This window comes from Saccostrea echinata, unplaced genomic scaffold (assembly GCF_033153115.1).
Source record: "Saccostrea echinata isolate AGI-Se365-2 ecotype Australia unplaced genomic scaffold, CSIRO_AGI_Sech_v1 ptg000030l, whole genome shotgun sequence".
NCBI lineage: Eukaryota > Metazoa > Mollusca > Bivalvia > Ostreida > Ostreidae > Saccostrea > Saccostrea echinata.
In genome coordinates, this window is record NW_026889779.1 from 18,331,422 (window position 1) to 18,346,263 (window position 14,842).

Sequence of the window (14,842 nt, forward strand, 5' to 3'; positions counted from 1 at the left end):
GCATTTGCTTACAGCGAACCAGGTAATATCAAATATACTTAATGCACTCAAGCAAATTTAGAATTTTTTTTTCAAATCTAAAATTGTGCATGACAACTGCGAACACTAGCATATTCTACCTGACAAAGTTCTTAATGTAAAAACCAATTTATAAGATAACCACATTCGTTTGTTGTCTACCGTGGCCATCCTCTCGACTGATGACGTCAATGAAAAAGAAGTCAATCAACTAGAAGCGATAGTAACTAAAAATAACAACAGCTAACATTATTCTGGAATTTATTTGTGTATAATCATTAGTACATGAAAATTAGAAAGCACGTATTCTTATGAACAGACGAGTATATGTTTATAGAGTCTCTCTTTTCATGTGTACATTGAACTTGTATAACTTTTTTTTCCACACATTTCTAGTTAAGTTTATAAACATCACAAATGTTCTCTATAATTTCCCCATTTTTGTCTTCATTTTTCTTAACTTACAACTAATTCACAAAAGAACCCAGTGTAACAATGTTGTTAATATGTCTCTCACGAGTTGTCGTTCTTTCAAGAGTAAAGAACGACAACTCTATAAAGTGTAACATCAGCAACAGAGAGAATCAAGGCATTTTACACAAATTCCGTCAGATATGGTTAACGTCAACAAAATATAAACTGGTAAGACATTAATTTTGATTTTCAAAGCTTTGAGAGAAAAAAAATATCAATCCTACCAATATTTAACATCCAACATAAAACTAAGGGGTTTCACAAGGAATATCTTAAATTATTCTCCGGGCTATCAACATCACAAGAATTATAAACAACGTTGCCTTTTTTCCCATTTTAGTTACTTCACTCATTCCTATAAATAACAATATAGTAACATCAATGATCTCATATATATCTACATTTCAAAGTTTGGAATGTTATTTTTTTATCAATTCGAAAAAAAATCTTTAAAAAAAAAAGACTTTGTAAGAGGTATAAAATAAGAGTAAACTATTGAAATCTATTGGGGATTTTTCTGTAAGTTCTAATCTCAGTTTGAAAAAAATACACAAGAAACTCTTGACTTCCTGAAAAGTCAATTCTGGGAAAAATTCAAAATGGATGTTCTATTGATAACACCATCCCTCTGAGAAATCAACAAAGGGTGTGAAAAAGTGTTAAAACTAATCTATTTACATGTGTTATAGATTATAAATATATATATATATACTTTGTCATCTTCTGCTACATGATTTTAATACACGTCACTCTAGATATACATCAAACCTATACTGAAATACAACCATTCAATCGCTGCCAATCATTCAAGCCAACAATAACAGAAACAAATTAACTAATACAGTAAGACTGTAATGGAAAAAAAGGAAACACAGATTGAGTAAGGTAGCATCACCATTGTTTCAAGAGATGTAGGAAGATACAAGAAAATGTAAACTATATAACTGAAATCTTAGTCAGCATCCACTGCAGCTCTGCATTTAACATGGCCGATAGTGAGGGGTTATTGTTTCTGTTTACAAATGACTGTCCAGCAGTTATACATCACTGTAAACCATTTATCCGAATAGCACAACTAGAGGCTTACACAACTAGAGGCTTACACATGATGGATTTTTTGTAAAACACCCCTCCTCAGATAGAACATTGTATCACACTGAAAAATATGGAGTCATATTCTCAGAGATTTTTTTAACTAACAGCATAAATTTTCAAAGAAATAAATTATGTTTGGCGAAATAACATGAAATATAATTTTGATTTCTTAAAACTTTTCTGCTAAATAAAAAAAATGTAAAAGTTTGTGTGGCAGATACAAGTTATGGTTCACAGCCTAGATTATTTGTTATACACTAATCAAAATAGATAAGGACAATGTAGTACGTATATTGCTATTACCAACCCCACTTACACAAAAGTACCGATAAAATATAGGGTAATTAAAATGATATTATACAGAATACAAGTGAAATCAGGGACTACATAAAAAAAAGTCTCACAGTGGTCACTGAAGCACCATCCATTATCAAAATCCAGAGAGAGAGAAAAAAATCAACTTATTGGTACTAAATATTCTTCAAGAAGAGACTTCCAGGATAGATAACTCATGACAGAAAGAGGCTGCCAAGAGAGATAACTTATGACAGCAGGAAAGATAACTAACAGGAAGGGAGGTAACCTATGACAGGAAACTTATCTACTCTGAGTGGCATTTGTTTTGCAGCCTTCATAAAACATATATTTGTTGCTTTTCTTTTCAAACACTTGAATGGACTTCTGAACTTTTTGGCTTACAAACATTTGTGACAATTTGAAGTCTTTTAAAAAAAAAATTCATCCATGATTTAGACACTGCAATTCATTCTTGACAAAAACAAACTCACCCTCTCATGTAACAATTCCCAGTCACACGTTCACATGAAATACATTAATATAATATGTACCTTCAATAACATGAAAATAAACGAACTGTCATAAAATAACAATAACTTCAGCTTGACATCTCTCACAAGTCTCTTGTTAAAATTATATACTCACAACACGTTCACACTATCATTAGATATGGTCATAACTCTCCACAAAGAAAAACAAAATATTGATAATGATTTTTTTGTTTGCTTGACAATATGTCAGAAGGAACGCTGACATATAATAAAGTATTGTGGATAAACCTGACAGAGGCCTAATGCAGACAAATTACAGAGTATCAGAATCTACTGGTTATATCTGTACATTCCACTAATCACTTACTGGGGATCATGAGTTATCCACATGTAACATGACTGAGGATCTATACACCTTAATAATTGGACTTTGTAACATCACTTCATCATGAAAATGTCTTTAGCATGTTAAAATTGTAGATTTTATTTTGAACTGATCAGATGAACAGAGTAGTCTTAAAACACTTTAATTCATGTTTCAAAAGTCTCGCCATACCCAGCAAATTTATTTCTTAATTGTAGTCGAACTGGTCTTACATTTATAAAGGAAATCGCACTCTGCTCAGAACCTAGTACTATCATAAAGACCTAGGTATATCTCAGAGTGCAAAAAGCAAATATACACAAAAAAAATATGGTTTCAACAAAATAGCACCAAACAACTTTCATAAAATTAGTGTAAGGAGTAGTTACTCATTTCATGACTTGAGGACTGATATGAGAATGACGACTAATGACGACAAATCGGCAGTTGATTTGATCAACTTGTCAACATTAGGCCTCTGATCAAATAAAGAAAGCAGTCAGTCTAAAATAAGAAATAAATACTTAAAGACAGTCCCTGAAAAAAGTGAAACTTTGGTTACAGTTTTAACTGAGGCAGAACCATTGATGACATGACAAATCTCTCCTGTCCATAACAGCTTCATTTAAACTCCTCATGAAGAAATTCTAGCGTGGTGACCCAGACCAGTTTCTGGTCACCATGGTAACAGGAAGCCACAATCCACCCAGCTTTAGAGCATTCCTCCATCTGGACAGAAAAATTTCTGATCCTCTTGATCTAGAGATCAAGTCCTGATCCATTCACACAGCCGAGGTATACACACTGTAACACAGCAATATCTGGAAACAGAGTTCTAACCATTTTTTTGTTTTAATGCTGCCCTCAAGGGATATAGCCATCATCACACACCTGACAACGTCACAGGGGAAGAGTATACATCTTGTATAGGAATTCATAGCAGCTGCTAACGCAGTCCATAAAGATATAATATATATATGTATATAAATCACACAGAAGGAATGTGTCCTCACTGAGGAGCCCTAAGTCCTCAGTTTTCCTCACTTCTCTGTCCTCCTTACTTCTCTAGCACTTAACACTGGTCCTCCAAATCCCACTGCTAGGAAGGTCTGAAAAAACAGACAGCAAGGAGTGATTATAAGGAATCTACTAACATTTAACTTACTGTAAATCACTTTTTATTCAGGAGAACTTCATTTTCCCATAATTATTCAACACTCATGAATAGATTTCATCCTCACATATATTAAAGATGATACAGAGCAAGCAATAACTGGAATAAGTGAAAATTTTGTTACTTTTAAATCCCAAATAATGATCTTGCGAAAATAAGCTGTCACAAAAATTATGTGATCTACAGCAGTTAAGCCCACAGATTAACAGTAAAACATAACCTACAATAAACCAGAAATCCAGAATCTGTCAAAATCAATAGATTTTCATTATAATTTATTTGAATAAGTCACACCATGATACCTCTATACTCTATTGCTAGTCTGATCTCTACTCACTTGACATCACAGTGTGTGTGTAACAGTAACTAACACGGAGACATAACACGATACCTTTTTACCCTGTCTATCGCTCGTCTGATCTCTACTCACTTGACATCACAGTGTGTGTGTAACAGTAACTATCACGGAGACATGACACGATACTTTTTGACTCTGTCTATCACTCGTCTGATCTCTACTCACTTGACATCACAGTGTGTAACAGTAACTAACACGGAGACATAACACGATACCTTTTGACTCTGTCTATCGCTCGTCTGATCTCCGTCTCTGGTACTGCTGCTGTGTTTGACAAACGACTAATGACCCCAGTTAAAAAGTCATCTGTGATTCCAGCACATGATCGTTCAGCAAGCTCGAAAGCATTCCTCAGCTCATCTACAGCTTCTGTCCTCTGGACAGGGTGTCCTCGACGTCGATAGTCTTCTCGATATTCCTCCTTCAACTATTAACAAAACAACGGAAAGTTATAACCAGTATACTATATACTATTCAAACATACATTTACTGAACTTCTCTACTGCCTAATTCATTGTTCCAACATTCGCTGATATATACCAATTTATCATATTATATATTGATGTCTTAAACACAAACTATTTTTTCTTTTCAGATAGACCAGTTCTATTATGAAGACATGTGAGGTAGAAAGGCCTCAAATACATGTATCTAGTTTTTATTCTGTAACAAGGCAGGTCTGTCTTAAATGTGCTTTTTTAACTGTGCTGTGAGACAAATCAGTCAACAAATGTATCAATTACTGTCCTGTAAGACTGGTGTACAAATGTATCAATTACTGTCCTGTAAGACTGGTGTACAAATGTATCAATTACTGTCCTGTAAGACTGGTGTACAAATGTATCAATTACTGTCCTGTAAGACTGGTGTATAAATGTATCAATTACTGTCCTGTAAGACTGGTGTACAAATGTATCAATTACTGTCCTGTAAGACTGGTGTACAAATGTATCAATTACTGTCCTGTAAGAATGGTGTACAAATGTATCAACTACTGTCCTGTAAGAATGGTGTATAAATGTATCAATTACTGTCCTGTAAGAATGGTGTACAAATGCATCAATTACTGTCCTGTAAGAATGGTGTACAAATGTATCAATTACTGTCCTGTAAGAATGGTGTACAAATGTATCATTTACTGTCCTGTAAGAATGGTGTATAAATGTATCAATTACTGTCCTGTAAGACTGGTGTATAAATGTATCAATTACTGTCCTGTAAGAATGGTGTACAAATGTATCAACTACTGTCCTGTAAGAATGGTGTATAAATGTATCAATTACTGTCCTGTAAGACTGGTGTATAAATGTATCAATTACTGTCCTGTAAGACTGGTGTATAAATGTATCAAAATCTGTATTGTGAGACAAACAAGTCAATAATAAGTTTCTGTCATAATTATCTACTGTGGAATCGTCATTGTTCATGGGGGTCAATGTTCTTGGGTAACCAAAATTCGACTGGTTCATGGGAATGTAATTTCATGCGTATATTGTATGTTTTATCACAGGAGTTCGCGTACCTATCAGTTTTACTGAAATTTTCAGTAAATATAAAAAATATGTACCTATTTAATAGGTATTACGTAATTTTTTTAATATACTAAATAATTCGGTAAAATTGATAGGTATGGGAACTCCTGTGGTTTTATTAAGATATATAACTCTACTGTGCTCAATGCATTTGTGTTTCAATGTAAGTGGGGATATAAATTCATGGGTAAGGATTTCCCATGAAAATCCACGAACAGTGATCCCCCACGAACAATGATGATTCCACAGAATTTCTTTTCTCTAGCCAGAATTATTTATTGCCTGCAAGGTATATCTCTCTAGAGAATGTTTTACATATTGCCCTGTGATACAGATCTGTTTATATAGTGTATTATGTAATGCCCTGTGAGACCAGTGTAGTATATGTTGCCCTGTGAGACCTGTGTAGTATATATTACCCTGTGAGACCTGTGTAGTATACATTGCCCTGACCAGTGTAGTATATATTGCCCTGTGAGACCTGTGTAGTATATATTACCCTGTGAGACCTGTGTAGTATATATTGCCCTGTGAGACCAGTGTAGTATATATTGCCCTGTGAGACCAGTGTAGTATATATTGCCCAATGAGATAGGTCTGTTTATATGTTGTAAAGTTGCCTAGTGAGACTGGTCTGTTTATATGGTCTATTACTGCCCTGAGAGACAGATCTGTTTATATGGTCTATTATTGCCCAGTGAGACTGGTCTGTTTATATGGTCTATTATTGCCCTGTAAGACAGGTGTAAAGTTGCCCTATGAGATCTGTTTATAATATGTATTATTGCCCTGTAAGACAGGTGTAAAGTTGCCCCATGAGATCTGTTTATAATATATATTATTATACCTCTATTAAGAATACTCAAATTTGATTGGCTTGTTAGAAGGCTTTTAAACTCAATAATGACTCCAAAAAGTACCTTTTACAGCAATAATGACCTAGGAATCATTGCACGTGGGGTATAATGACCGGTCAATAAAATTAATGACCGCTTAAAATGACCTGTTACTCCAAATTCCATTCAAATTAAAAAAAAATATGCATACAGTAATGATTTTACATTACAAAAATTGCCGTTATAAAAATATGTATAGTATTTTTAGGATACGGAACACGATTGGCCTTTAGATGCGTCATAACATTTATCGTTTTCATTGAAATTAACTTTCGTTACAATACAATGTCAAATTCAACGAACGCAGACTCGGCTCTCTTGTACACTTAAAGTCTACACCAGATTGTCATTGTAGTCGGGAATGGTATCTGTGAATTTATAAAAATGCAATGTTACTGACAATCACAGAGTGTTTTAATAAATCGGCGGTGCAAAAACTTACAAGACTAGCAGCCGAAAAGTGAACAACTTAACTAGCGAATCCCGATCCCGATGGAACACTGATAACAGTTCATAGGTCTTATACATGTAATTGATTATTTTAGTAATTAAGCTTACAAAAATTGCCTTAACTTATATCGGTATAATAAAACAATTGATTACCCCTTATGAGTTCAATATGGTAAAATAAGGACCCTCGACCTGGCCCACTCGCTGACCTGACCTGACCTCGGCCGCTACGCGGCCTCGATCAGGTCAGGTCACCTCGTGGGCCAGGTCTCGGGTCCTTATTTTACCATGTTGACCGCATAAGGGGTAATTAATTGTATATTATTGCCCTGTAAGACAGGTCTCATAAGATGTACAGTTGAACTTCGATATCTCAAACACTGATATCTCAAATACCATGGATATGTTGAAGTGATTTGGAAGTCCAAACCGCTTATTCCTTAAGTATTTTACCTTGGATATTTCAAATCCTCAGATATCTCGAAGTATTTTCTTGGTCCCACTGAGTTCGAGATAATGAGGTTTGACTGTATTATTGCCCTGTAAGACAGGTATGTTTATTGGGTGTATTATTGCCCCGTGAGACAGATCTGTTTAGGTGATGTATAATTGCACTGCGAGACAGATCTGTTAATGTGGTGTACTATTGCCCCGTGAGACAGATCTGTTTATTTGGTGTACTATTGCCCTGTGAGACAGATCTGTTTATTTGGTGTACTATTGCCCTGTGAGACAGATCTGTTTACGTGGTGTATAATTGCCCTGATAGACAGATCTTCTTTAGTGTTTATTGCCCTGTGGGAAAGGTCTGTTCATATATGGTCTATTATTGTCCCACAAGACAGATCTGTTTAAGTGGTGTGTTATTGCCCTGTGAGGCAGATCTGTTTATGTGGTCTATTATTGCCCTGTGAAACAGATCTGTCTCTACGTGGTGTATTATTGCCCATGAGACAGGTCTGTTAAAATATTAGTCTATTATTGCCCAGTGAGACAGATCTGTTTATGTAGAGTATTATTGACCTGTTAAACAGATCTTGCTTATATGGTGTAATACTTGTAATTACTGATGCAGGCCTGTTTTATGGTGTATTAATTATTGAATCATACCTGTAGTAATAGAGGTCCCACCGTGGAGGTTAGGGAGGGGGACTGTCGTGGAATGTCGTATTGTGACACAGGTCTCTGTGGGGGCTGGGGCGCAGGCTGGCGCTGCTGAAATATAAAATATATATCATACACAAACTCATAAATAATATAAAACACATCACTTCAATCATATGCAAACTCTAATAAATATCCATGTAAAACAGAAATATGTTTTATTTTAAATGACAGAGAATGATATTAAATAAATAATACATGCATACACTTAATTAATTATTGTGTTTTATATACACACAGTCCTTTATTATGCTACAGAAATTGTCCAATACAGGTCAATTACATTGGTTTGTACTGAGAAGTATTTCAGGGATATCATTTTTCTTGTGCACTGGAGAACAGATCTTTTATCCATAGATATAAAAATCTTATATGCGTATACTTTCAAAATACCCAGCCAAGCATTCAATAGTTCGGAATCAAATTAATGCAGTCGTGTACAATCCAACATAACTATGTGTAATACTATATAGAATATATAAATAGGATTAAAATATTCATTGCATGCAACCAAAATGTACTGAAAGACTAAAGATGTAAACTACTACAATATCTTAATCTTGAAAGTTAGAGGAATTATACGAATGAAACAAATAAACAACTCAGTGTAAATATATATACATGTATAATTATATATATATATCATGTATATATATGTTATACAAAATATAGAAAAGGCCAAATTATAAAAACTGTTGTTCAACCTTCACATGAAAAAGATATATATACAAGTCAGGAAATTTATGTAATATTCTAAGGATTCAGTTTATATTGCATGTTCTTTCCCATTCTTACACGTTCTTTATTGTCGAGCCCTCTGGGGCCAACATTAGCTGTGACCCTTTTTACCTTTTCAAAATATCAGACCAACTATAAACTCTAATACACCATTACAGAAGTTCTTATATACTGCTACATGATAAAAATAGCCATATACCAATGAACAATGTTAGTAAAAACATTTAAACTAAATTCGTTAGTGTACATAAACAGTAACATAAAAATAACAATATCCCATTCCATATGATAAACTGAACCAATCGCCATAACGTAGTGGACACTGGGCATTATGGGTATTAAAAAACTGTACATAAACAGGTCATGCAAACATGCATGTTAGTGTAAGGTTCTGCACCATTCCCATCAAAGGGAAAGAAAATGGAAACGGAATATTGAAGAATTGTTGTATTTATCGGAGTATTAAATATTGTAAAGCCTTGATGAAATACCATATTGATAAACTTTATTCGTGTGAAAGAAATATCCTGAGTTTCAAGGCCCTCACTTACTCACAAATATTTCTATCCACAAATTATTTATTCAGTTGTGTATTTATGTAGAATGTTTCTTTTGTCACCAAAAATTGATATCTGAGGATGGATTTCAAACTGACAATATAATCTCCAGTTGGTATACAATAGTCACATTTAATAACACAACTAGAATATAATCAGAAGAAATGCTCTCTCTTATATATATATATACAATATATATGAACTGATTCGTTGATGGGAATGGTGCAATGTGGTAAAATATCAATATAATTAATAGAATCCACTGTCTCGGTGTCGTGGTGACTCACGTAATTCCTGTAGGGTGCGGCCTCCAGGATGTGATGGGGTGGCCCCACATAGGCTGGGGCGTGGCTAGAGTTTGGCATATCATACTGGGATTTAGGGCGTGATAATGGAGGCTGTTATACAGAGGTAGAGAAGAAATCAGTGATCAGAAAAACACGCTACAAATTATCTACAGTCAAACACAGATACAACAAGTTCTGATATAGCACGATACCTGACTATCACAGATATTATTAATGTATCAGCTATGGAGAAATTTTTCACAGAATTCATAAGGAAGAAGTACATAAAGAAGTGGTCCCCTAAAATTTTGAATGAAATAAAAAAGTCATAATAAAGTCTGGCTATATCTGTATTTTACTGTATATATATACACACTTCTACTGTGAATGGATATGACAGTCTTACTGATCGTGCTTTAGACATTTAGATACATTGTATTTTTTTTTCAAGTTATAGAAAGGAATATAAATTTAATTTTACATTATATAAAGAATATCATTCCAAATTATCATTTTTCAAATAATAGTTAGATATGTATTAGTTTTTTTTTCCCCTTAAATTTTCTAATGGCTATTATATTCTTAGCTTAGCCCCAACCTAAACTATGTTTGAATAAATTCCAAAATGAAACAAAATTAAAAATTCTTTTGTAATATTTTTATACATGTACAACAATTTTAGCCATCACCCCACCCCCAGAAAGCTTTTTCTATAGAAGTCTTTTTTCAATGAAATTGATGATCTACTTCCAGATCCCACTTGCTAAAAATTCTAGCAGGCCCATCCCTTTAAGGTAATTTTGTGAATGATCTAAGGGAGATAACTCTGTGACTTACTCTATTATTAATGACGGAAAGATGATGAGGCTGTCCAAACAAGCTAATATTGGATTTATAAGGAGAGACAACAACAGGGGCGGTCATGTCAGATTTACTACGAAGGTGAACAGGGGAACCCTGAAAAGTTAAAAATCACTCAGGATTAAATACATGCTGCACACAAAGCTACAGGTTTCACACAGTTAAATACAGCACACAAGTAGAGTTTTATTTAAGGGAGCTGGGTGGTCAAAGCCATTTTTTAGACTTTTTAAACCTCCTAGAAAAGAGAACTCTGTATAAAAATATAGGAAATTGCATTAAATATTAAAAATAGAACATAAGCTTTTTTTTTCTATAATAGATTGTGGTTAGGAAAATCATATTTCCTATTACTATGTGGATGTTAGATGATTTGTTGAGCACCCAACAACCTTAATAACACACACTAAGTCAAGTCTTATTCATCAGAAAGTGGTAATACTTTTCAATGATTATTGTTTACTCAGAAAGCTCTGCACTCATTTTCATACTTGTCCTGTTTCTTCTATATTCTGAATGAATTTTGGTCTCATTTTAATTCAACAAAGTACAATTAACTTAAAAGTTGCTATTTCAAAGTGATAGGTCAATTCCAGTCTGCAAGAAGGTGAGAGGAAAAAATTTGCCAGTATACAGTTTAATGATTTCACACACCGATGACCTCATAGTGATGAAAATTCTTACTTTACAGGTACAGAAATTGATATAAAAGAATGAACAAGTAATTTTTTTAAGTTAACATGGTTAATGTATATAAACATGAATCACACAGTAACTAAAATTCATAACAAATACACAGGTTTACAGCATTACAGGCTAGTCTGATACTGGTCCTCTCTCCATTTACAGCAATGTTACATTACAAATACACAGGTTTACAGCATTACAGGCTTGTCCAATACTCCTCTATTAGTTTACAGCAATGTTACAAAATCAGGATTTGATTCCAAACTCAATGATTAATAGAAAACCACATTTGGTTAGAGAAAACCACAAAGGATTAAATAATTCATCAAAACATGATTCAATAAAGACGACAGAGTGACATAGGACCACACATGGTGAATTAAGAATGTATCACATATGATTTATCATTACTAACGCTTATAGTCACGAATTGTACTCAATGTTGTTAACAAATATAAAGGTGGTGGCCAAAAAAAAAACCCCACACACACATTCACATAGTGATCAAAATTCCACACTGTTGATTATCCACATTACTAATGGCAGGATGAAGAATGAAATTAATTGACCTGACAAATTCCTAATTTATGTAGTCTAATATAAACATGATAAATTGTTGAATATTTTCTGTGTGAGAAAAAAAAACTCACCTGATGAGCAGAGGGATTATAATTATGTCACAAACATCATCAGAATATTGCTTAAACTATTGAAACATTATACTGTATAAGCAGAAATTTTAGCGAGGATTTAATATTGGCATTATTAGCGAGGGTTCTGAGATTGCTAAAATTAAATATCGCTAACAATTAATTCTGTATCGGTTGTAATTAAGCTATCTCTCTTGACATTATAAAATCGCTAAAATATTACTTCTCGCTAAAAAAATATACCAAATTTTGGGAATAAATTGCTAAATTTGCATCTCGCTAAAATTTCCACTTATACGGTATGTTAATACAAGAGCATTTATCAATTTTCACTACGTAGTTTAAATGATAATTGTGTCTCATATCGTAAATGAAGATATCATATAAGGAAGTTATAAAATATTTTAAATAAAAACTAAAATACCAGAAGCAAGATACAGGTCTCAATGAAGTATTTTTTGTGTCAGATACAGGTAGTATGAAGGACTTCAAATATCAGGCTGCTATGAAGAATAATTTGAAGTACACATCATTATAAAGACTTGTAAGTACTAAGATACTCTGAACTACTAAGATACTTTGAAGTGAATACTGAGGTATATATTTGTTAAAACAAACTTCTATCTTGAAAAGGTAACTGTGCATATTACTTTTTATGTAGAATATACACTGACAGAAATAAAACATACAGTGCAACAAGTACTGTAGCAGGTGATAATTTGTGCTTTAAGGCAATAAAGATGATATTCTTTAATGAGCAAAACTCTAAATACACACACAGAAATAATGAAATAAAATGTAAAAATAAAGTCATAAGTAAATGGATCTACTAAAAGTCAAGCAACACTGGAGAAAAAAACAAAAAGTATATGAAGCTCTCCAAAATTCTGACATACAGAGAAAGCTATCAAAGCTGGAACTCGAGGAAGAAAAGTCCCGAGGCCTAATGTCCCTACCGTGGTGAGAGAGAAATGTGAGCACGCCCACCAAGCCTGCGTGATAATGACTTACTGAATCTTTGTAATCACTGAGCACTGGTGCAGACTCAGTTCTGCTGTGTATAACCGGGGCCATGTTTATATTAGGTGTCGATTCAGACTGGCCCGACTTCATCCCAGTTTCATACGAAGGCCCCAAGTTTCTAGAGTTCTGCTAAAGATTTTGGAGGGGGAAATCAATACAGTTACTGATCTAGAATCTGAACACTGGATTTATCAAAACAAATAAGTCTTCAACTGTTTTCTGAGGTCACCTGTAATTTATCTTTATTATAGTGCATATTAATATTACTACCATAATTGTAGACATGAATAAAAAAATGATCCACCTCATAATTAGATTACCAGTATCTTTTATTTTCTCATTTTCCAAGAAAATTTATAGAAATCTCTTCATACTGATTATTTAAGTATCTTCCAAAGAGACAAACTCAAAAACAAAATTAAGGTTAACAAAAAACTTGACTCCAACCTTGTTGGCAGAAACAGGTATCATATGATGAGACTATATTAATTAGGTCAAACTAGCGAGAGATAAGTAAAACTACAGGTAGGTTTCTTACTGGTTGTATTGCCATGGAAATGGGTCGCCCAGGGTCACGATCAGGGATGTTATTACGTCGGATGTCTAGACGATTCATTCCTTCATTAATATTCTGCAAGACAGATAGAAAAAAAGAACATGCAGTGTGCGTGCAACATCTATAACTGGGGATTACAGACATTTAAAACTACACATCCATTGGAATACGAAGCAAATAATACAAAGATATACATCTATCTGATAGCTCAGTAGGGAGATCAATATTAAGGTGGATTTTCCCTCACCAAAGTTCTACAACTCTTTGTATCTGACAGAGTAAAAGATTTCTATAGTGAAAACAGGGATATAAAATATACATGCTTATGGAAGATCTAAACACTGTTCACTGAGGAGTTCCATTTCCATGGTAATTTTGTGCAGTTAGAGTGATCTGCTCTTTGATGGAAATTACAGAGAATGGCACAACTTGAAATAGATTAAAGTATTCCTAAGATAACATTAAACCAAGATACAGTAATTGAAAACATTATTTGCAAAGAATTCCCAAATGTGACTAAACAACGATTTTTGTTCACTAATACTTTATCGTCTTTGAATATTTTTCCAGGAGAAATATGAAAGGTACCCTATGTTGAAAATGAATAAGATAAACTCAGTATCTACACCTTTATACACTTTTCTCAAAGTTGAAAAAAAAGTTTTTCATTAGTGTTTAGAGCTTCCTTAAATCATATTATCAACCCAGAACCATAACTGATTAAAGAGTACCGGTATATTAAGTATACTGTAGATTCCTAAATATATGCGAGGAATAAATTATCGCGTAATTACGCGAGAAGCACCAATCACGAAATAAAATTACTCGCTTTTATTTTTATGGTGCTTTAATGTATGTAAAATCTCTAGATAAATCACCGATTCGCGAATTATTGTTTTCGCGATTTGACGCCCTTGGGTCATTTCGCGATATTAAGTACTCGCGTAAAATAAGGAATTTACAGTATATGCTGCAAAAAGAACATAATGAAACTAATTGGCCTTCACTATTAATTCAATATAAACATGTTTTTACATATTTTAATGGGATTTATTTTTGATAAGAAACTATTGAAGTAGTTTTTTAAATATATATAATGAACAATATTCTCTGTTTCAAATCACTTCAGAATCTATATCTTGATTAATGGGAAATTAATTACAGTAAAGT

At 33.5% G+C, this 14,842-nt stretch overlaps 1 protein-coding gene across 9 annotated transcripts in view; it reads right to left on the minus strand.

Annotated features, from left to right (window-relative positions):
- Window positions 1-262: 262 nt before the first annotated feature.
- LOC133197455 (serine/threonine-protein kinase 25-like) overlaps window positions 263-14,842 on the minus strand; it is a 32,266-nt gene continuing 17,686 nt past the window's right edge. For 3 of the 9 annotated variants that reach the window (XM_061333502.1, XM_061333506.1, XM_061333501.1), the window contains 7 exons: window positions 13,655-13,747; window positions 13,105-13,245; window positions 10,733-10,852; window positions 9,896-10,006; window positions 8,260-8,364; window positions 4,487-4,698; window positions 263-3,848 (listed from right to left, as the gene is read on the minus strand). In XM_061333502.1, coding sequence (XP_061189486.1) covers window positions 3,839-3,848; window positions 4,487-4,698; window positions 8,260-8,364; window positions 9,896-10,006; window positions 10,733-10,852; window positions 13,105-13,245; window positions 13,655-13,747 — 792 coding nt within the window. In that variant the 3' untranslated portion in view covers window positions 263-3,838. The remainder of the gene's footprint in view (window positions 3,849-4,486; window positions 4,699-8,259; window positions 8,365-9,895; window positions 10,007-10,732; window positions 10,853-13,104; window positions 13,246-13,654; window positions 13,748-14,842) is intronic. The other 6 variants (XM_061333505.1, XM_061333504.1, XM_061333507.1 and 3 more) reach the window with 6 other exon arrangements.